Below are 22,787 nucleotides of genomic sequence, written 5' to 3'. Positions count from 1 at the left end.
TCTCCCTTTCCTTTCCTCCTTTCCTGTCTTATTGCTCCGTCAATTCTGTCTTTCCTTCCATGCCTCCCCATATCTCTTCCTTCTCCTTTCCGCTTTTTCTTCCTCCCTATCTTCTTTTCTCCTCCCTCTCTCTCCCCCTCTCTTTGCTCCGCTCCTCTCCTCTTTTCCTCCCTCCACCCTCTACCCCACCTCCCCCTCTCCTCCTCTCTTATCTGGCAGGGCTTTCACTCATCTCTCACTTCTCTGCCACAGTGTGCAAACATTTTTGTGCCCGTGGGCGAGACAAGAGAAATACAGGCTGCATTATCTGAGGACGTCCCCGCAGCCAAAGCGTTTCCTCGTCTGAGTTTGTGGAGGCGGACGAGAAGCATTCCTGAAAATGCGAAACATTCAGATGAGGCTTATTAACGCCGGGGCTTTTCAAACGCGTTCAGTGTTCTGCAGAAACTTAGAAGCTTTTGTGGCGGCTCAGCTATTGTCAATGGACTGCTCACACAATCTGCGTCTTCTGTGTTTGGACTGAGCAGCCTCACTGTGCTCTCAATGACCGCCTGTATACATGAGCATCATGTGAGAAGCATTGTTGTCATCTCAAAGTTTATTACCGCATTGTTTAAGAATACCAGTGATGATTAAGAGCATCTATGGCCTGATGGGAAGTCACAGACCAGCTTATTTATAGGAGGTGACTCGGAATACGTCACTAAAACAACACTACAGAGTGCTTGACATTTCCGAGTTAAATCAGCTAAATAACTGTCATTGAAATACCAAAAATAAAATTTCTACTGTGCAGCAAGTAGTTTTCAGATCTTTTACTCAATGCCACAGTGTAAAAACACACTGCAAGAAAGGTTTCACATGGTTAAAAGTACAAAGTATTAGCACCAAATTATACTGTACTTCCAGCTGAAAAGAAAATATTTCTTCATGATGTTCTGTTTCAGACTTTTGTGTTCTATGATAGTGTGAAACCTACTGAGGCTTCCAGCAGCTGCAGACCAGGTTTCACTGCATGTCTTGTACTGATAGACTATAGCCCCGCTTACCCCCACTAAGTGAAGTTAAAATATTCAACATACGGGTGCTGCCATCTTGGGAGGATGATGTCATTAAAAGCCAGATTCTGCGCAGAAATGTTATCCATAGTGGGGGAGTTCCCGCCAAAACATCTGTCTGACCAATCACAAGCACCTGCATTGAATGCAAGCGCACAATTTGGCTGTCACAGCTGTCAGTCATGACAGATAAATCTCCATTTTGTGTAATTTAGTAACTCATTAAAACTGAACTTATAAAAACAAACATTTAGTAAACATAAGGGTTATGACAACTACCTTCAGTGATAGAAACCATCTTTTGGAAATGTATTTAGCGTGTACTTTGAGTTTTTAGTTTGGCCTATGTCCCATTTACTAACATAGAGGGTCGGGCTTTATGACGTATACTGCAGTCAGACACCAGGGGGCGATCCAGAATTAAAAAATTAACCTTTGAGTCCTAAAATCATAAAAATGTCATAAACTCCTAGAAATGTCATAAAATCCTTGAAATGTGTATGAGGCTGCTGTAACTGGCCCCTGTCATTTTGCAAAAGTGGACCTTAAACAAAGTAAATATCTCTGGAGCAAGGTTTAATACAATTTGGGTTTTGTTTTTGGCCATAGATTATAGTTATGATAACATTGTACTCATTGAGGTAATTGCTTGGATCATGGCCAGATGAAGCTGAGAGAGGGCCACATTCCAAAGCAAAATCAATGGAATCAGCATTAACAGGTGGCTTGGTGTGTGTGACATTGCTATTCCAACTTCAAAGAAATGTGCTCATACACACAGGTCATGATATCGAGGTTAGGTAACTCTGGTAAATCTCTGTGTCTGTGATAAGCCTTAAAGTGTGTGTGTGTGAATTAGCATGACAACAGACAGTTAATTCGCTGTCAGCGCATATCTCCACGATCTGGCAGATGATCTACAGCTAGTGACAAGGGACACAATAAATATGGCCTGTAAAATGGAGGACAGCCTCATTACTCACAGCTTTCATTATGGCATGACAGTGTGTGTGTGTGTGTGTGCGTGTGTGTGTGTGGATGTGCAAATGTGCCATCCTTTAATCGCTTCTAATGCACCACTACTATGTATGTACTCTGTATGTACATGTATATTTAAAGTGTGTGTGTGTGTGTGTGTGTGTGTGTGTGTGCATGTGTGTGTCTCATTATTTGCATTCAGGCACTGGGAGAATGTTTAAAGGGTTTTCCCATTGACACTGGCCTATCAGTGAGGCTTTAGCTGCTCTGTCAACCCATCTGTCACATTAATGTGTGTGTGTGTGTTTAATGTCTCTGTCAAACACTCCTGCCATTTACTCACACAGTGATTATACATTAGCAGGGAGGAACATTTCCCCTCTGACAGTCTGTGTGTGTGTGTGTGTGTGTGTGTGTGTGTGTGTGTGTGTGTGTGTGTGTGTGTGTGTGTGTGTGTGAGTGTGTCATGCTGGCCAGGCCTCACTACTTGGAGTGTCTATTTTATGGTTAGCATTTGAATTTGGGGTTGAAATCAGGTCAAACAGAAAAGTGGTATGGTGAAATTAATATACACATCCACAGGAAGCTTAGTAACACACACTCACTACTTGTGGTGAGCTACTGCAGTTGGCTGGCTGCACACTTACAATAAAGCTATCTGGGGACATGTTAACACTAGCCAGCCACCAGGTATGTCAGACCATACTCATGTCAAAGTTGTAAGATAGCACTGCTTTGTCAGTGCTTTTGGCATAAGATCGCAATGCTAAAAGACACTTTTCACATCCACATGAAACGCAGCAGAATTTTGTCAGCTGAGAATGTGGCCGGACAGTTGTGGTGTTATTATACGCTAGTGGCCTGACAGACGCCGTCTGCTGTGCCACTTAAGAACGCGGTCAGACAGAACCTGTCACGTCCGCATTAAACTCAGCAGGATGGCGTCAGGTTGAAATGATGCCAGTAACTATGTAATATAAGGAACATGAAGGCACCTATAGGGCGGTTGGATAGGTCCAACAAACCCTCAACTTTTATGTGGAAAAACAGTGTTTGCTTCCCATCTGAATGTGATGTTTTTTTTCTGTACCTTACCATGTGACTCTTTTGCTGAATCCTAACCATCCGTGCCAGCATGTGTGTTTGTTGACCTGGCCATGAGCTGTTGTTGCCAAAACATAAGTACATGTAGCGTAAGTTAGTAGTAGTAGCAGTTTGTTGACATCACAGTAGAGCCATCCTTGAACATAAAACACAGACACAGAAGGATACCTAAAGCATACCTGTAATATGTAGAGGTTGAAGTCCACTGCAAAGCAACAACATGTGACGATTTGGAATGAGTACGTGTTGGATATCGGCAAAAATCATACACTGTATAAATAAATGATATAGCTACCTTGATGTTGCCCATTGGTTTGTGGACTGCCATTCTGTAGGCCCAAGTTCATCATTTTAGCCATTGCCATGTTGTCTTTTTTTTTTCAAGCCAGAAGTAGTCATATTTGCAAGAGGGGCTGGTGTTGTAGAGAAGCAAGGGGTTAATCTCACTGACTGTGATGAGGCAGACAGCCTGTCACTCAAGCAGCCCTTTAAAAATGTGTAATTTTGGCCCTTGATAAAACGTAAGCAGGTGACTTATAAAAACATTTTCCTCCCATACAGTTGTCTTGAATGTAGAAATTAACTAGAGATTAAAATCATTTTTTGTACCAGGCAGTAAACATTTTTACTCCTGCTGCAAATTTGGGCATTTTAAAATTGGGGGATATGGGGATTGACTCGCTCTTGGAGCCAGCCTCAAGTGAACATTAGAGGAACTGCAGCTTAATAATTTTTCAGCTTCGGAGGTTGCCGCTTGGCACAAACACATCTGAAAATATCTTGTTACAAATTGCAAATGCTTGCAATTGCAAAAACAAAAGTATCTAAATTGAAATCAAAATTCTGGTTAGACAAAATGTATTTAAATAAAATACATGTAAAATGTTATTTGCTAATTAATTATTTTTTTTATTTTGGATGGGAGAAAACAGAAATGATCCTTTTTTTTAATATTCTGTTGTCTCTTGGATTTTGTTTTAGGGTTTTCTGTTTGTGTTTTAACTTGTTTCATGTATTCATTAAGGTCAGGCTGTTTCCTGATTTTTTTGGTATTTATCTCCTCATTTGTCATGTCAGGTGTTACTTACCTTTGTCTGTTTCCCACCTGTTTTCTGTCACACCTGTTTTACATCAGCTGCAATAGTCCTTCCTCCTCTTCAGTTTTTCCCAGCCAATCAGCTTCCTGCCTGTTTTTCTACCTCAACACCGTATTCCCCTCACCTGAGCTTCTCCACCCTTTTTCTCCACCTGCACATCATCCCCTCGTCAGACTAGTTTGTATTTAAGTCTGGGTTTTCACTTCAGTCTTTGTTGGATCCTTTTTTTATTTGTATGATGTTTAGTTGCTGTTTTTCTGGGTTGAAGAGTGATCTGTTTGATTTCTGGGTGCCAGCAGTTTTTTGAATTTGGGTCCACTCACCCTGCATTACATGAAAAATACACAAATATATTCAATGTAAACTGATATTACCACATTTTAGGAATTTAGTAGGGGTGTCAAACACCAGTTTCATCACAATACGATATTAGATCGATACTTAGGATGACGATACGATATTTGCCAATATCACAAAGTCTGCCACGATGATTTGGATTCAGGGATTGATAAATGATGATGTCATATCATATGCCCATCTAACATAACCAGTCACATTTATATCAACACAAAAAAACCTACCTAAAATGTGATTTGACACATTTATTTCTGAGCTCTCCCAGACATAAAAATGAAAAACAGCCTTTTTTAAGCAAAAATAAAATAAAGAAAAATAATAAAACTTGTCCTCCTGTTAGGGCTTGGCGATAAAACGATAACAATACCAATTGCAAAATAATCACGAAATAACTTTTCCTTGATTGAAATATGAGACGTAGTCAACAAAATGTATCCAGCCATGTTTTGACAGACAACACGAACAGCAATGATAACAAGAATAGCACCGCGGCGAACCAAATGCAGTGAAGGACTCTGACTGTAGAGTACAGCTGAGAGTTTGATAACCAAGTCATATGTGCTTCCAAAGCATTTCATTATTGTGGATCAAACAGCTGATGGTCTGACAGCAGAGACAGACAATCAGAGCGTAGCTTCTCCTTACAGCACCAAAGTGTTTGAAACAGACAAATTTGCAGAGATGGAAAGTGACTTCTTTAGACTTCTACAGACTACTTTGTGTTAATTTTAGGTTTAGTCAGACTTTGGATGGAATTATTTAGAAACACCAGGACGCATCGCTCCGTGTCTCATCCAGCCGCTTGCACTGAGCTCTCATTATTATTAGCAGGGGCAGATGTAATGTTTTGGGGGCCTGGGGCCACAAGAACATGACCTTATTTTCACAATTATATTTTTACAAAAATATGGCCTCTGACCTTCTGGTTTAGCTCTGCAACCTCACGTATGAGACAATGGGAAGTTGCATCTCTCTCCTCCTCACTTATAAATGGCAGCATCTTGAACCTTACATCTAAAGCAGATGCTTTATGCAGGACCTGCTGCACCTCCACATATCTCTGTTCAAGCTCCCTGGATCATAATCTGCTTCATCTCTGTTACTAGAGTGCAGTCTTCCTCTGAGATCACCTAAAGTGCCCAACAGTTTAGCTTTCAGTGGTTTAATAACAGACACAGTAGGCTGAGCTTCCTCACACATGATGGTGGTAGCACTTTGCACAGGTACCATCAGCTTTACCAACTATTCAGCTGCAGTGATGTCACTCTCATTGAGTGTATGCACATCATTTGTGCATTTCCATAGTTTTCTGTCCAGGAGTGAAGCACACACTGCAGCTTGTTGCTCCAAAAGACACTCCAACATTTCAAATGAGCTGTTCTGGCGTGTGATCACGTCTTGTTTTAGTTTGTGATTTTTAAGTCTAAGCAACTTCTGCCTCTCTTTCAAAACTAAGGTCGCTACTGTGCTACGGTGGAAAAATTTTAAACAATGTCTACACTTATCCTTTTTACTCTGCAGCGTTCATCATATACCGCATAGTTTTACAGGTTGCTACTTTTTAAATCCTTAGTCTTAGTCAATGAAAGACTTTTCACTTGCTAATTTTGTTTATGTACGGCACAGCAGATATGTTTTAACAGAAATGGATGGATGGATCGTGAATTATGTTTAATCATCATAATGGGAAAAGGTTAGTAATAAGTGAGTATCTGCCAAGTTATACTGTATTAATTCTGATGTCTTTTGAATTTTGTTCTTATCCTTTGCAAGAAATGTTGTGCAATCTCATAAATAAATACATAAAATAAATAAATAAATAATATGTGACAAAAAATTATCTAAAATTAACTGAGGTTGGTCATTTGATATTATCAAAAAAGCATGAGAAATTTGTCCAGATAACTATATTTACCATTATCTTAATTATATATTTTCAATTATGTTAAAGAAAAAAATAGCACTTTCTTGAGGGCATTTTCTTTTCTTTTTTTATTTTGTTTGTTTTTTACCATTACTTTTTTGTGCCTATTTTCTGGTAATTTTCTTGAAACTTTTTTCTAATTTCTTGTTAATTTTAGGGCCATTTCTTGTTAAGTTGCTTGTTGCCCTCCGTTGTTTTTGATCAAAAGTAGAACAATTTGTTCAGGTTTCTAAGTGTCAGTATTTTTATGAATATGCCTATGGGCTCTTGCAGCATTTGGTTATGGTTAGGAAAAGATGGTGATCTTGGTGTCATACTATAAAAATGACATGCAGCACAAGACCAGCATGTTAACTTTATTACATTTAACCAAAACCACAATCTTTATCTCACATTAACCAAAGTGCTTTTGTTATCTAAACCTAAACACACACACAAAGCAGAATGTGTACCCCAAACTGCAATGTCCAAGTTCCGTGCTTTGTTGTCCATCCATCCATCATGACCAACTTCCAGTGACCTGTCTGCAAGACAAAAAGGTGTCACTTCATTTACTGAAAAAAATGCCAGTGAGCACATTTTGGGTTTTTTTTTTTTGTACCATTCTTACTCTTCTCTCATTACTCATGTGCGACTACACAGTTTCATGGTTGAATACTACAAGTGCACAAACAATCCAGGAGCTGTCAGACAGAGACAGGACAGGAGCCATGCAGCAGTGCACTGGAGACAGCAGTGTTTCCACAGTGGAACAGTGCTGTGCAGTGTGATGTCGCATCAGTCAGACCACAGCAGTGCTGCAGTGTATTGTGGAGCAGAGGTGGATGGTGACGGGGACGATGACTGTACACTTACAGCTATGACACTTTACTCTGGAACTTTACAGGGGCGGCTTCATCTTTGTATTAGGCAGGGTGGAAGGCTCTCCACACATGCAGCCTGTACACTGACACCATTTGCACTGATGAAGAGGGACATTCAAGCTTACTGAAATCACCTGCTGAACTCATCCTCACTGTATTAGTTGTATTATGCTGATATATATTAGATGAAATAAACAATACTTGTACATAGACAAAACAGAAAGAAAGAAAAAGAGAAAATAAAAAGGAAGCCACAGACTGTGTGTGTCTTTGCTTGTGTATTTGTGCCTGTGTGCAGTATGTATGTGTGAATCTGTGTGTCTGTGTGTGTTTTTGTGGTCAGCCTCTTGTTGTGGGCTTTGTATGCATTATGGTGAAGCTCTGCTTCATGGGTGTTTCAGCAGAAAGTGTCTGAGAGGGCTGCGTGCAGGAGGACAGTGTCAGGTAAAACAACCACAAGGCTCTTTCAAAGTTAGCATAAAAAATATTGTCGGATCAATGTTTCTCTTGAACTGTAAATGGAGTTTCAGGGGCAGCCCCCATTAAAGTAAAATTTAAGCTGGGGACTTACATGTCATTCCTCCTTGCTCGCTTCCTGTTCCATCTTTCTATCTACACTATCTTGGCAAGAAATGTCCCACAAATTACAAGAAATTAGGGAAAAGAAAATTAGATGAAAATTTGTTGAGAGGGTGAGAGAGACAGACAGACAGATAGAAAAACAGACAGAAAATATTACAAGAAAAAATAATAGTAATATAAAAAGATATATATTTATTATATTTACATATACTGTTATTATTAGAATTATTAGCTGTTTCTCTTTACATTTATTTATTTATTTATTTATTGGGGGGTACATTTTTAGCTTAAAAAATTTAGTTATTTAAAAAATATATATTATTAACTGTTTTATATTTCTTTCTTTCATTATTTATTTATATGGGAGAGTAACTTTTTTTCTTTTTACATGTTTATTGTACTTTTTTTTCTACATTTCAGGTATGTTCTTGTAACTTCTTCCCATGTTTTCGAAAGAAATCAATTATTTGCCAAGATTTCAAAGGGTTAATCTACAGTATATAGAATGTCCAGTGGATATTGTAATAACGTCAACAAATAAATCAGTACTACCAAAGAAAGAATAGTTCAACAAATCAGAAAAAAATGCATTTGCTTTCATTCAAGTGAGTCTGTGTGTTAGGGACAAAGCTGGTGTCAGGGGATAGTAGGCTTAGCATAGCATAAAGACTTAATGCAGGAGGACACAGCTAGCCTGGTTCTGTCCAACATTCAAACCTATACCTACCAACACCTCTAAAACATCTTAAAAAGGCTTGAAAGGAGGGACATTTTTAACTTGCACAGACATTTTTGTGCCAATTCATGCCACCACGGTATGACATTATGCCACTTCTTAATTTTGCTTCACGTTCTGTCTCAGCACAGTCAGAAAAGTCAACACAGTTAGTATTTCCACAAGTGTTCAGTTATCCCTTAAAGTAAATCACATGAAAAAATACACAAATTCTTGTCAATATATGAAATCTGGGGACGAACATTATGGATTCAGCACAGTTATGCAGAACAATAACAGTTACAGTATAAAATATAAAAGTTTGACCACTCACAAAGCTGCTGTTGAGGCTGGCTGAGACAAGGCCTGTCTCTGTGTCACCGAGCTTTCCCACTCTGCAGCTCTTCTTTTATCCATTTCTCTCTCTTCTTTTCTTGTCCTCAATCTTGGAATGATATCAGAGCGTTTCCACTGGCTTTCATGTTTCACACAGCGAGCAATGAAAGCTGTCAGTCCGGGATGCAACAAAGCTGACAGTCATAGTGGCAGGAAAGCTGCTTTCAAGAAAGAATTATGGATTTAAAAGCGTTGACTTTCAGAATTAGGGGAATGATCTTCCACCTCAAGGAAAATGGCATGAGTGTGTGTTCCAGTGGGCACTAGTGTGGCAGTTAGAAAGACCATCCTGTTGAAGTGTCTTTGGAGGACCTGCAGCTCTAGATCAAAGAGTCAGCTTCCGGCTTCATGGTCAGTGCATGTGCTGTTGCTTTGAATTAGTTGCCACAGGTCTGTCCAGATGAGTTTCAACATGAGTAGCATCTAAAGAGATGAGAAAGATATAATGGCAAGGATGGAAACAAAGCAGAATACATAAATCTTCACAGTAAATATTCCTAACATTGATATTTTTATACTGTATTATGGATATTTCTTTAAAGAATAGTTCAGGTAATAAGTTATTTTCTTCTTTGGCAGAGTAAGATGAGAACCTCAATCTCATGTCTGTGTTTTAAACACAGACAAAAGCATGGTTAGCCTAGCTTAGCATAAAGACTGTAAGCAGGGGGAACAGCTAGTCTGGTTCAGTCCATAGTTCAAAAACCAACTTACACTTCTACAGCTCACTGTAGAACATGCTACATCTCAGTTATTTAACTATTTAAAAAAAAAAAAGATAAATGTAAGTCTAGTCCCAAGTCGACACCCGGTCCCTTTTACTAGCCTGTGTGGCTACACATGTTGACAAATAATGGCCTGTCTAAAATAGTGGCCTTGTTACCATGCAGTTAATTTTTATAGTAGTTTTTTGGATGTATAACACCAGGTTGTTGGCTACCTGCTTGAAATAATGATAGTTAGCTGCTTAGATAATGCACACAAATATAAAAGTTTAAACTATTGTTAATATGGACATGCTACACACATTGTTAGCTTGGTAAGATTATCTACAATTCATTCAGTTCATTTTACTGAAACTATGAGCACCAAAGACAAGGGTAATACCTGCAAAATAAAACAAGGGAGGCTCAAAAAAAGGTTTAATGAAACAATTTAATCGTATTTCCATCTTTGCTGAGAAACAGTTTTATGTGGAAGGAAATAAATGCGTGTCTCATAAGGATGCCTGTCCCTAATATAAGTCTGTTGAGTTCAGTGGTTCAAGCAAATAATGGCCCTGGTTATTAACTAATATAGGCTTATCATGTCCTGTCTCCAGCTCTGTAGGCTAGTGTGTTTTTCCAAATTTAACTTTCCATTGGCCTCACCATGTTCTGATGCACACCTGGTCCCACCAGTTCTCATTCCAAACTCATGGAATACAGTTGCTTTTATAGTGCTTTTGGCTTAAGATCACAACGCCAAAAGGCACCTAGGAGAGGTGGGTGGATGGGTTCAGCAAACATCAGACATTCATGCAGGAGTCTGGTGTTTGCTTCCTGTCTAAATGTGTTGTTTTTTTCTGCACCTTTCTATGTGCCTCCTTCAACTAATCCTAACCATCCGTGCCAGCATGTGTGTTTGTTGATGTCCCAGCGTTGGTTGACATGTGCTTGTGTCGTCTAAACATAATCACGTGCCACATAATTCCACCATGTGCACTTCTTGACATCATGGTAGCAGCAGCCCAGAACATAAAAAGCAGACATAAAAGGATACTTAGAACATAATATGTTGATGCAGAAGTCCTCTGCCAAGCTGCAATATGTGAGGACTTGAGATTAGAACATGATGGGCCTCACCATGTTCTGCTGCACAGCCTTCTAACAGTGGTCATTTTAACTCATTTTGCGTTCATTTTACATGAATGTGAAATAAAAACCTCATATACAACAGTTTTGACCCAAAAGAGTTGAAAGTTGTAGAGTTGGAGACAATTTAAATCAAAATCAGCTTGGGAACACTGCACAAAATGTCTCCAAAAATACATGCTCTGACTGAAAAACCTCCTCTGAAAGGATGAATTTGCTCTTATAAATATATGGCAAGAAGATTTTTTTGACTTGGGATTAATGTTGGCCAGTGCTGGATGATAGGTCGATTGTTTTTCTATTGTTGCTTTAATAAACAATGTGCACTGACATGACAAGAAGAATGGATGTTGGGTAGGAGTGGTGTGGGTGGGGTATTATCCCACAACATAAAGAAAAAATGTTTGACTCGTTGGCCCACACAATGGTGCACGGAGTTAACTGAGGATAGGCAACATGAACATTCAAAATACTCGTGGAGTTCAGAATATTTCATAAATTAGATAAATCTATTTATTCATCATACATAAGAATGTTTTAATATATGCAAAATTTTCATTTAAAAGTGAATATGGCCCAAACAAATTGAAATTGAACGCACCTTTTGTGTTTTTACTGGCAGTCTGTAGATCTACTTTGTTCTACAGCAAGATATCGCAACATCTGCCGACTGCATTGTCAAAACCTTTGCTGCTGATATTCATGGTCCTCAGGGGATGAGCCCTTTTGAATTTTGTGCTTCCATGACCTTTTCCATCAATCCAGTGTCCCCAAAAATAATGTTTATAATACCAGTGTTTAGGGTGAGTGCATGAAGTTCATGAAGTGCATGAACCTTAATAGTACCTTAATAGTAGTGTGTCAAAGTGTCAAGGTTGGGCTGGTGGACGAGTTTGTACTGCTGAGTGAATGTGGCTACTTCCTGTTTCAGATTAAAAGCCCTCTAGCGTTTTGTACTAGGTTTTGACCTATCCTTTTTTCTTTTTTTTTTCTAAATTTCTGCAACCACAACCTTTCCCTGACCTTATCAGCCAAACTTAGACTTTGCATTCTTCATCTTACATTGCTCATCAAACAGATGTGCTTTTTTCAGTCGATACAGCTGTGTATAAAGGCCACTTAACAGCTTGTGTTTCACAAATAACTCTGACCTGAAGTCTCTTTTTAGGCATCTGGTCTATTTTCCTTTGCGTAATGTTTGTAACGTGTATGTATTAAGATGAACTCAGATAACCAAACCACAGTACTGTGGCAGAATGCATCTTATGTGACACTCATGAAGGACCAAAGCTTCTGCTGCTGCCACAAATAACCTGCAGCTTTTGTTACGTAGTCTCTTTAAAGGCTTGAGTTTGATTTTTTTTCTAGCTATAGCATAATATTAGCACAACATTTCTTATGTGAAGACTTTTCCATTTTTTATCCATTCCTTTAATCATAGCTTTTATATGTTATTGATATATCACTATCTGATGCATATTCCTGCTGAAAACAATGCTCATTTGTGGAAAATTAAGGCTCTTTGTGTTAAGGGGCACATGATAGAGTGAGTTATTGACTTCTGAAATAGGACAGAGACAGCAGGTTAAGTTTTAAAACCTGAAGCAACATCACTTTTTGTGCTGCTTTTAGAGACCTTTCACAAGTATTTAAACCTTTGAAGCAAACTGATGCATTTTTTTCCAAAAAAAAAAAAACAATCTGGAAAAAAAGGGAATGAGCAACTTGAAAGAAATTTTCCACAAATTGCAAAAAAATAGTACATTTAGAAAATTATTTTTAAATAGCTAAGGAAAAATCTCAGGGAAAAATGAAAAAGCTACGGGAAAACTATATTTTTAATTATAGTTAATATTCAAAATTAGGTTATAGAATTATTAGAATTGTTAAGCACTTTCTCCAGACCATTTATTTATTTATTTTACACATTTTCAGGTAATTTACTTTCTTATTATTTCTTGCTATTTTTGGTTATTTCTTCTTTTGTTGCTCATTGCCTTCTTTCCATTTTTTTGAAAGAAAAATAAAATGTTCAGTGTTCAATTTTTAATCTTGTAAGTTAAATTTTTCAGGCTGTTTTGTGGAGCTGTGGAGGAACAAACTCCATCATACTGACTGGTTGATGATATCTAATATGACATTATATGTGGGCCACTGAAAGTCCTTAATACGCCTTTCAGTGCTCCATTTATGGGCATTGAAAGTCAGCAGTGTATATGTGGGGGCAGACACTTGTTTGTTGATCTGTCACTCCAAGATGGGTCAGATTTAAATTTATACCAATTTAGCTTTCTCACTTTGACAGTTGCACACTCATCGTCTCTCTCCACCCCAGTAACACACATCAACACACACACACCCCACTTGCTGCACTCCCACACAGAGAAAGTATGTGGGCTACAAAAGCAAACTGTATCCAGTGTAGGGGTTTTTCTTGATGTCTGTGACAATTAAACAGACAAGGAAATAATTGTATATTAAACTCATGGCAGTGATATAACCTGAGTGGGAACACTTGTAAGTGAACTAGCTCGTATTTTGAGAAAGATAACCATGATGCTATGTTTTCAGAGCTGTATAAGGCAGTGATACTCAATTTATGGCCCACTGGCCAAATCTGGCCCTCAAAGGGCCCTCCAACCATTTTCTAATTCATAATAAAAATAATGTGACTCACACTGGGAATTGCTTTTGTACTTTTAATAAACATAAGGTGCCAGAGTGCATAAAACAGCATCAAAATTAAGCTTGTTTATCTAAAAAGTGCCAGTGGACAATCTCCTGTACCCCGACTGTGGTCTTAGCTTAAATCTTAGAAGGATCCCAAAATCCTAGAAATGTCCTAAAGTCCAATAAATGTCATAAAATACGAGAAAAGCTCTAATGTATAATAAATTTCCGAAAATCATAGAAATGCTCTAATGTATAAGAAATGTCCAAAAACCATAGAAATGTCCTAAAATCTCAGAAATGTCTTGAAACATCTTAAAATCATTTTGCAAAAGTGGCTACCAAGCAAAGCGAGTTGAGTATGCCTGGTATACAGTGTCTTCACAGCTTCGAATTCCAATCCAGAGAGCTGGGTTGGACAGTATAAAATCACTGGAGGGCAGCATAGATTCTGTTTGACAGTCACAATGTAGTTGACCTGATAATTAAATAGTTGTGCTGTTGTCTCAGTGGCTTTGTTTTGTAACTATAGACACAGGGACACTTTAAGTCTTCATAGTAATATTTTAAGACTCTGAGTGTTGTGTATATTAATCTACCACTGACACAGGCACACTATCGGTAACAGAACAGTAAAGTCTGTATTTTTTAGGGACAGTACAGGGATTTCCCCTGGGTTGCTGCTGCTGTAGGTTACAATAATTGTTATGGGGCAGATGCCAAATATAAGCGATGACATAACTCTGTCATGTCTGATAATTACAGATGACTATGACATCAGTCGTATTGTTTTTTAAAAATAAATCAGCAGAGGATAGTCTCGTTTATGGTGTGATCCATAAATGGCTATCTTGAGCCATGGTGAATTGCAATGAAATGCTAACACACTAAACTAAGGCGGTTAACCTTGTACCTCATAAGCATCAGCATGTTAGCATTGTCATTGCTTGTAAGCACACTGACAGTAACATTCAGTCAAAGCTTGACTGTGAAATCTGACAAGTTGTTCTTTTTAAAAATAATCATGGAAACCTTCTGCTTTGGAAAAGGAATGTAAATATAAATCTTAATTTATGTTTACTTAATGTCTTATTGTTAGGTTTACTCAAAATGTAGCTGTATTCACTTAATTTTATGAAGTTGTTGTAACTTAAAAATGATAAGCGAAGTCATCTTGTTCCTTCAAAGTGTTTGCAACTTCAGTAAACCAAGTTAGTCTGACTTCACTTCATAATGATAAAGAGGATTTAGCCAATGATGAACTGTGAAGATCTGAGTTCTGTTTTCTTAACATGTTTAAGAAAATACAAATATGATTGTCTAGTTTGCAGCCAGCAGAATGCAGATATATAACACAATAAACTTGGTTAACAGATGTTACTAAAACTCATAGACTAATATAATTAAACCTGTCATTTTTACTTTACAAAATTAAGTAAATATAACTAAATTTGAGTAAACTGAACAACTAGATATAAAGTGAACATCAATTAAGACAGATTTTAGATTTCAATTAAGACATTATTTTTACCCACATTTTTCGAGGCAATCTTTTTCCTCAATGTTTGAAGGTAAAATCAACTTGTCAGATTTCACAAAGCATGGCTGTAAACTCATACACTGTCTCCTGAAAGCAAGCAGGTTTCTGACTATCACACTGCATTGCGTTACATCGGACGCACTCTGTCCACTCTCTATCCGTTAAATGTGGAACTATTAGGTCATTTATTAATAAACAAACCACGTACTTATCAGCTGTGCACTCACTGGCGTAACCACTGAAAAGATGGCTTAGTACTTACTTTCCTTTTATTCATATTCACAACAACACTATTACAGGTATGGATATAATTTTAGCTACATCTAAATAAGCTACTTTGCTAGTAAGCTCAGCTGGGCATCTCATACGATCTCCCTTCAGCCAGAAGCCAGCTTATTTGGGTTTTTGTAGTGAACCGAGGTGGTATCATATAGATAACTCTTTATTCTAATTCAGTGAATCAGCTGTTCCTCATTCATTGCAGCACTTTCAATGCAAGAAACGGGGATAAAATAGAAAAGGGTCATCCAACAAAAATCAGTTGAAAATGCTGCACGCTCACAGTAAGGACATTCTTATCGAAAATAATGCAGTGAAACTGATATAGCCGCTGACTTTTGCTCATGTCGCATCCATTTAGGACACAGTGTTTTTGTCCTGCTTATCTTGAGAACACAACATTTAGGTTGGGTTCACACTGCCAGCCTTAGGCTAATTTTAGTGTGTAGAGCCAGCATGTTTGTACATCAAACTGGGTGAATGAGGGGCTCATTTAAACCAGAGACAGTAAAAAGAAAAGTAATTTTTTAATTTCCTTTTTATAGCAATTTCGGGGCAGTTTCTGGTTAAACAAAGATAATCCTACTCTTTGACAAAAAGGTCTATATCTGTAGGGATCCTTTCCATAATGTGGTCAGACACTTAGAATAACACTCAGAGCTCTTTTAGCATTTAACATTCATTTTCCACTGCAACCTCCATATTTCTTGAGCAGGACAGAGGCAGAAAATCCATGCAGATAATAGAATTAACTAACTAATATTGCTAATTTATATTAAAATATCAAAACAGACATCCTCCGCAATTATTACAAATTACCAGAAGTCCCCATATTATACAAGTCCTGTGCGCACAGGGCCTAACACTGGAATTCACCTGAAATATCTTGTAATGGTGTCTCTAACAATGGGACGCTTCCTACTCTTTGCTCTGCTCAACAGACTTTTGTTGAAATGTTTGGGACAGTCATTTGTAACGTCTACTCACCATGTCAATCTTGACACCTTTTATCAAGGTCTGATATATTTACACAATATTTCTCCGACTGTTTTACCACTGTTCTGCTGTACTATGATCCCTGTGAGAATAGTGGTTTCTCTCTATATCTTTTTTTTTCCATTTCCAGTTCCTCTTCCACCTTCTGATGACAGTCACAAACACACACAGACAGACACACACAGACACACAGGCAGAGAGCATCAGGGCATGAGTTAAATGAATAGAGCTGTTATTGACAGGCTTTATTGACTGGTGCACTGATTAATGTGAAAGATGTGTGTGTGAATGAGACACTCTGGAGCTATTTAAACACTTGTGTCATTAGTCACACCTCGTGTTGGATTTAAAGACACATACAGACTTGAAAAGCAATATTAATGATATATCAGTGCCCTTTGATCACTTTCATCATTTTTATAATTATTTGAACCAACAGCAGTAGAAACGTGTAAAACAGATGCAGCAGTTGCAGTTATGATTAACCCTCTGAAACCTGGATCGACATCCCTTTACTTGTGCTGTGTTCACACACCTTTCACATGAATCTAAATTTTTGAAAGCTGATCAAATTGATTTGATTTCTTTTAACAGCATGGCTAAAAAGGCACTGAGTAACTTGTAAGATGCACAGGATCACTCAGTGGCTGTTCTGGAGCTTTCGATCTTATAACATGGTCTTCCTTGCCAGATGAAGTTGCCTAGTTGTCATGGAAATATCACTGTTTTTGTAAATTCTGCATGCTGTATATTGCCTACTAAAGACATGTATTGATGCATATATTGTAAATTCACTCTTATTTATCCCTTTGAAGCAGAAAAAGAAATTAGTAAAAAGTACAAGAAAAATTAGTAATAAAATTCTAAAAATTAATTATCAAAAAAATAAATAAATAAAAATATTTTTTTAAGTGTTCAAAAAGTTGAGAAACAAAAAGACAAACAAAGCAACAAACAAACAAAAAATGACCTGGAAAAGTGCAAATTATGTAACATAATTTGAATATGTAATTATAAATATTATAAGTATATTCATTTTCTGTAACCACTTGTCCTGGTAAGGGTCGCGGGGGGGCTGGAGCCTATCCCAGCTGTCACTGGGCGTGAGGCGGGGTACACTGTGGACAGGTCGCCAGACTATCGCAGGGCCGGCATTCATAAACACACAACCTTTCACGCTCACAGTCACACCTACAGCCAATTTAGAGTCACCAATCAACCTGACCTGACCTGACCTAATTTCTAAGTAAGACAAGCAATATTTATATTTATGCACATTCCTTATTTTCACAAGCACTATGAGCAGTCACAGGCAGCTGTAGATTTTGGTAGTACCTCCGGAAAGATCAGAACAGCTTACATACTGATGAATGCTGAAATACATGTAGATTTTCTTTTCAGCACTATTCTTTACCTTTATTGTTCTTAAGTACATAAGAGCAACGCAAAACCTGGAGCCAGATGTGCGTATGAGTGCACGGACTTCGCCTTTAAAGCTGGTTCTGATGTGAAGTTCCCACTCTCCCAGTTCAACTGCCCATATGATATCTAGTGTCAGCAGCAGCAGCAGCAGCAGGGTCACTGAAAGGTCCCTCTGACATTCTTAATGAACATCTGACTTTCCAAAAGTCTTACACCCTAACCTCAGTAATAAACCTATATTTAGATGACAACGTGAGAGTGGTGTTTGTGTGATGTTTCTGTGCAACACACACAAACACACAAACAGACACAAAATGGAAACTATATTCCATCAAAGGTGCCCAATCTTATCTGTTTTCTGTCTGTCAACTTTCTCCACCCACGGAGGGACTTTTACCAGACCACACAGAGGAGGATGGGAGAGACAGAGAGACAGTTCCCAATGAGGCCACAGGAGGGCATGCAATTCTCCCGAGGCTAATAAGCACATCTGAAAAAAAGCTGGGGAAAAATGTCCAGGGGACAAAAAAAAAGAAAAAGAAAAAGAAAACAGCTATAAGAAAAACTATATTTATAATATTCATAGGTGTACATTCAAAATTAGGTCACAAAATTATTGTAGTTTCTCAACACTTTTTCCTTATCTTGTTTGCCATGGTTTTTTGCTTTTGTTTTACTTCTTTAATATATTTATAATTTTAAGTAATTTTCCTGTGCTTATTACTAATCTCCTGCCAAGTTTTTTCTTGCTCATTTCTTCTTTCAATGCTCATTGCCCTCTTACAGCGTCTTTGAAAGAAATCAAGGCAATTTGCTCAGGTTTCACAGGGTAAACAGAGTGCAGAATTACAGTGTTCATAATGGAAAACATTATAAGCAATTGCAGCATGTACATATTCTGAAAACTATTATTTTTCGATGATGTTTTGGTTATGATATGATTAATCAGACATAAATGAAGTGTGTCCTCCTGTATGTGAACCTCTGTCACCATTTCAGCCCTTTCAGTGTGTTTATTTCTCATGCCCCCCCAAATATTGTTTTCCTCTCTCTGACTGTAAATAGCTGTGAGTAACTATATTTAACTGAACCAAATCTATTCTTTCCTAGAGCATAGTCAAATGTCACTGAGAGAAGTTTCCGAGGCCGTGCAGCCTGTCGCAGCCAGAGGAGGAGATTCCGCTCCTCTGGCCGGCTCATTTGCCTGTGGTTATGCCAGGGGCGGCTTTCTCTCTCTCGCTCAGCTCGGTAAAACTCGTCACTTTCCGATGATCATATTCCGGAATTGAAACCAAATATGGAGTATAGGGGGATGGTCCCCTGCTTACCGGATTCAACCTTTTATGGGTTAAGAAGCTCAACCGGAATTCCTCTTTTGATATGAGAGTGCGTTAAGATAAAAAAAAAAAATGCTCCAGATAACATGGAGGGAAATAACACAGTTTGAAAGAAACGTTCAGAAATCAGAGCTGTGTTTGCTCTCTGCTGTGCGTTTTGTTAGTGTGTGTTTGTGGATAAAAGTTTCTCTGTGTTTGGCAGCGAGTGGAACAAGTCCATGTTATCTCTCATGGAGCAGCGGGTTCTCCATTGACAAGTGATTCCCTTTGAAATCGTCACGGAGCCCTCCCAGCCAATCAGCACGCGGAGCGCCTCTCCCTCTCAGCTCTCATCACCCCTCCCACTCCATATTTGGGCAATGACGTCGCAGCCGCATTCAAAAGGTTCCCCATATATACATACTAGCGCCAGGGACCCCGTTCCCAAAAAGAGTTACTTTAAGCTTGTTGACTTTCCCACCAGAGCGCGTGAGGCGCGCCAGACGCACGGAGCTCATCCTCTCAGCCGCTGACACACAGAGACATGCAGTGGTGACCCGCGCGCTGCTGGGGGTTACACACTGGTAGTAGTTAAGGAAAACCAAAACAGAACGGAAAAGAAGAGAATAGACGTTTTCTCTCCACAATGACGGCTAAAACTTTGGAGAAAGTGCCGGTGAATCTCGGAGGGTTCGTCCATCCCGAGAGCGTGTACTCGGTGGAGGACTTAGGCTCCAGCCTGCCGACCTCTGTGGCGATCTTCCCCAACAGCGACGTGGGAGCTCATTACGACCAGATCAATGTAGCAGGTAAAATGGCACACTGCTTTGTCACTTTTGGAGTGTTGTTTTGAGGAAACATGGCTATGAAAAGTTGAATGCTAGTAAGTTAAACCTTGCTGCAGGAAAGCAGCAAAGTTTAATTTTTGTAAAGTTTAATATATTGATGTAATAACACGAGAGAGTCGGTGCATTATGGAACAGGGACGCGTGCCTTCTCTCGTGTAACCCTCTGAACCCTGAGCTTGATTTCTTTTGAAAATATGTGGAAAAAAGAAAGAAATGTTCTCCAAATTGCATGAAATTTGTAGATATGAAAAGTCATTCTTTAAAATATGAAAAATATATTTACAATAACCAAAATTCTACATGTAAAATTAAAGTAATTTGTATTATAAATATATTATTTTAAAGCACTTTAGTTGTTTTTGGTTTTGATGTTTTAATCTTTGTTTTTGTCTGATTTTTTGTAATTTTCTTGTACTTTTTGCTCGTTTTGGGGTCATTTCTTCTGAAGTTGCTCGTTGCCTTTTTACTCATGTTTTTAAAAGAAATCAAGCCAGTTTTCTCTGGTTTCAAAAGGTTAAAGGTTTTCCTGCCCAGCGTGAGAGCTTAATGAATCAGAGTATTTCCTCACTAACGAGCTGTTGTGTCGGTGTCCGCAGATGGTCTGATGAGCGCAGATATGAGTGTGGAGAAGCGCTCTCTGGAGCTCTCCTCTTACTCCGGCGGCTTCTCTCAGCCCGCAGCCCACCGCAACCAGACCTTCACCTACATGGGAAAGTTCTCCATCGACTCCCAGTATCCAGGTAACTGGAACCCCGAGGGAGTCATCAACATTGTCTCGGGCATCTTCAACGTGGCCCAGCCGCCTCCTCCTCCTCCTCCCTCCTCTTCAGCGTCCTCCTCCCCGGCATCCTCAGGTTCTCCCAATCACTTCTCCGGCGGAAATTTGAGTTGCACCATGGCGGCGCAGAACCAGCCAGAGGTAGACCACCACCACCACCACCTGTACTCCCCTCCGCCTCCTTACTCCTCCTCTGGCTGCGGGGAGGTGTACCAGGACCCCTCTGCCTTTCTGTCCACCTCCACTTGCCCCATCGCCTCCTACCCGCCGCCCTCCTACTCCTCTCCCAAGCAGCCCGGCAGCGCAGATGCGCCGGGGCTCTTCCCCATCATTCCCGACTACTCTGGCTTCTTCCAGCCCGCCTGCCAGCGGGACATGCACGCGGGAGGGATCCAGGACCGGAAACCGTTTGGTCCATGTCCGCTCGATACATTCCGTGTCCCTCCGCCCCTGACCCCGCTCAACACTATCAGGAACTTTACGCTGGGAGGTCCGGGCGGCGGAAGCTCCGAGGGAGGGCCGAGGCTCCCCTCAGCCTATAGCCCCCAGAACCTGCCCCTGAGGCCGATCCTGCGACCCAGGAAGTACCCCAACAGACCCAGCAAGACGCCCATCCACGAGCGACCGTACCCGTGCCCGGCGGACGGCTGTGACCGGCGTTTCTCCCGCTCCGACGAACTCACAAGACACATCCGGATCCACACCGGACACAAGCCCTTCCAGTGCCGCATCTGTATGCGCAACTTCAGCCGCAGCGACCACCTTACCACGCACATCCGCACGCACACGGGAGAGAAGCCGTTCGCGTGCGACTTCTGCGGCCGCAAATTCGCCCGCAGCGACGAGAGGAAGCGACACACTAAAATCCACCTGAGGCAGAAGGAACGGAAGTCCTCCACGGTGTCCTCCTCATCCTCCTCCTCATCCAGTAGCTCCGTAGTGGAGCGGCCGTCAGGCGCCATCAGCGCAACTAGCGGGATTTGTTCTTAGTTTTCCCGGGAAAACGTTGTTGTCACAACGGCAACGTGACGCACACTAATCTCTGACAAGAAAAGAACTGATAAATAATAAAACTGTTGTGATCTGAAGATAACAGCCAGGATGGGAAACAAGAGCTTTTGTGCAGTTGTGCGCAATTACGCACATCCACCCATTCCTGTTCTATAACTGACAGAGAGACTGACACAAATGCACTTTGCCTGTACAGTCTACTGAAAATAAAAGTAAATATAGCCATTAATTCACGAGAATACACAAGGGCGCTTGTAATATAAAGGGGAGTTTTTTTTTTATATATCGCAAACACATACTGAGCGCGCAGCAGGATGCGCGTGTAAATGTGAAATAACTGCAATAACGTTTTGAAGCAAGAAAGCGGTTTTAAGTTATTTAATTGACAAAGTGTTGATTCTAACATGCTCGTTGATTATTCTGTTTCCCCTTTAGTGCCTTGCTGTGTGTCTTTTTGTACACTGACTGATTCAAGGACGCTTCTAATGCAATGTACATTTGTCCTTTAATATGTAAAGTTAGAAGACATTCTATTTTTGTACACATTCTGTCTCGTGTAACTTCAAGTGTTAAGCGGTTGTGCTTTACGTGTAAAACAAATGTTGGAGTGTAAATATGCGAAACTCATACCAGTTTTGTCGTGACGTGTCTCTGAGACTTATTAAATCTTTGTGGATGAGAAATACAGAAGGTATCAGTTTGGTTTATTATCAGAGCGCACTAATGGAAGCCAAACATCACCGGGTTCAAACTGGCATACACAATTCTTTTAACTGTTTATAAAAAAGACTCGTGAGGCTGTTGATTTTGGAAATTTTATTGGGTAAATCCCACCTTGCGTCACTCATGGCACTTGTGACTCAGTTTTCACCCACTCACCCTTTTTAGGTCAAATCACAAATGAGATATAAATAATATCACACCAGGTTATAAACAGTCTGGGGTTTGGTTTGCATGCACTTTGTAAATGTCACATAAATAGTTGTTGCAGACTGTCAAG

At 39.6% G+C, this 22,787-nt stretch overlaps 1 protein-coding gene across 1 annotated transcript; it reads left to right on the top strand.

Moving 5' to 3' along the window:
• Positions 1 to 19,452: 19,452 nt before the first annotated feature.
• On the top strand, positions 19,453 to 22,477 carry egr2b (early growth response 2b). Its single transcript, XM_042508025.2, has 2 exons — positions 19,453 to 19,959; positions 20,595 to 22,477. Exons 1-2 carry the CDS (start codon positions 19,797 to 19,799, stop codon positions 21,764 to 21,766), a joined length of 1,335 nt encoding a protein of 444 aa, XP_042363959.1. The 5' UTR covers positions 19,453 to 19,796; the 3' UTR covers positions 21,767 to 22,477.
• The last annotated feature ends 310 nt before the right edge of the window (positions 22,478 to 22,787 follow it).

The sequence above is a fragment of the Plectropomus leopardus genome, chromosome 19, assembly GCF_026936395.1.
Source record: "Plectropomus leopardus strain MGB_pleo_1.0 chromosome 19, ASM2693639v1, whole genome shotgun sequence".
In the NCBI taxonomy this organism is placed as follows: Eukaryota; Metazoa; Chordata; class Actinopteri; order Perciformes; family Serranidae; genus Plectropomus; species Plectropomus leopardus.
This window is presented reverse-complemented; position numbering and strand designations above follow the sequence as displayed.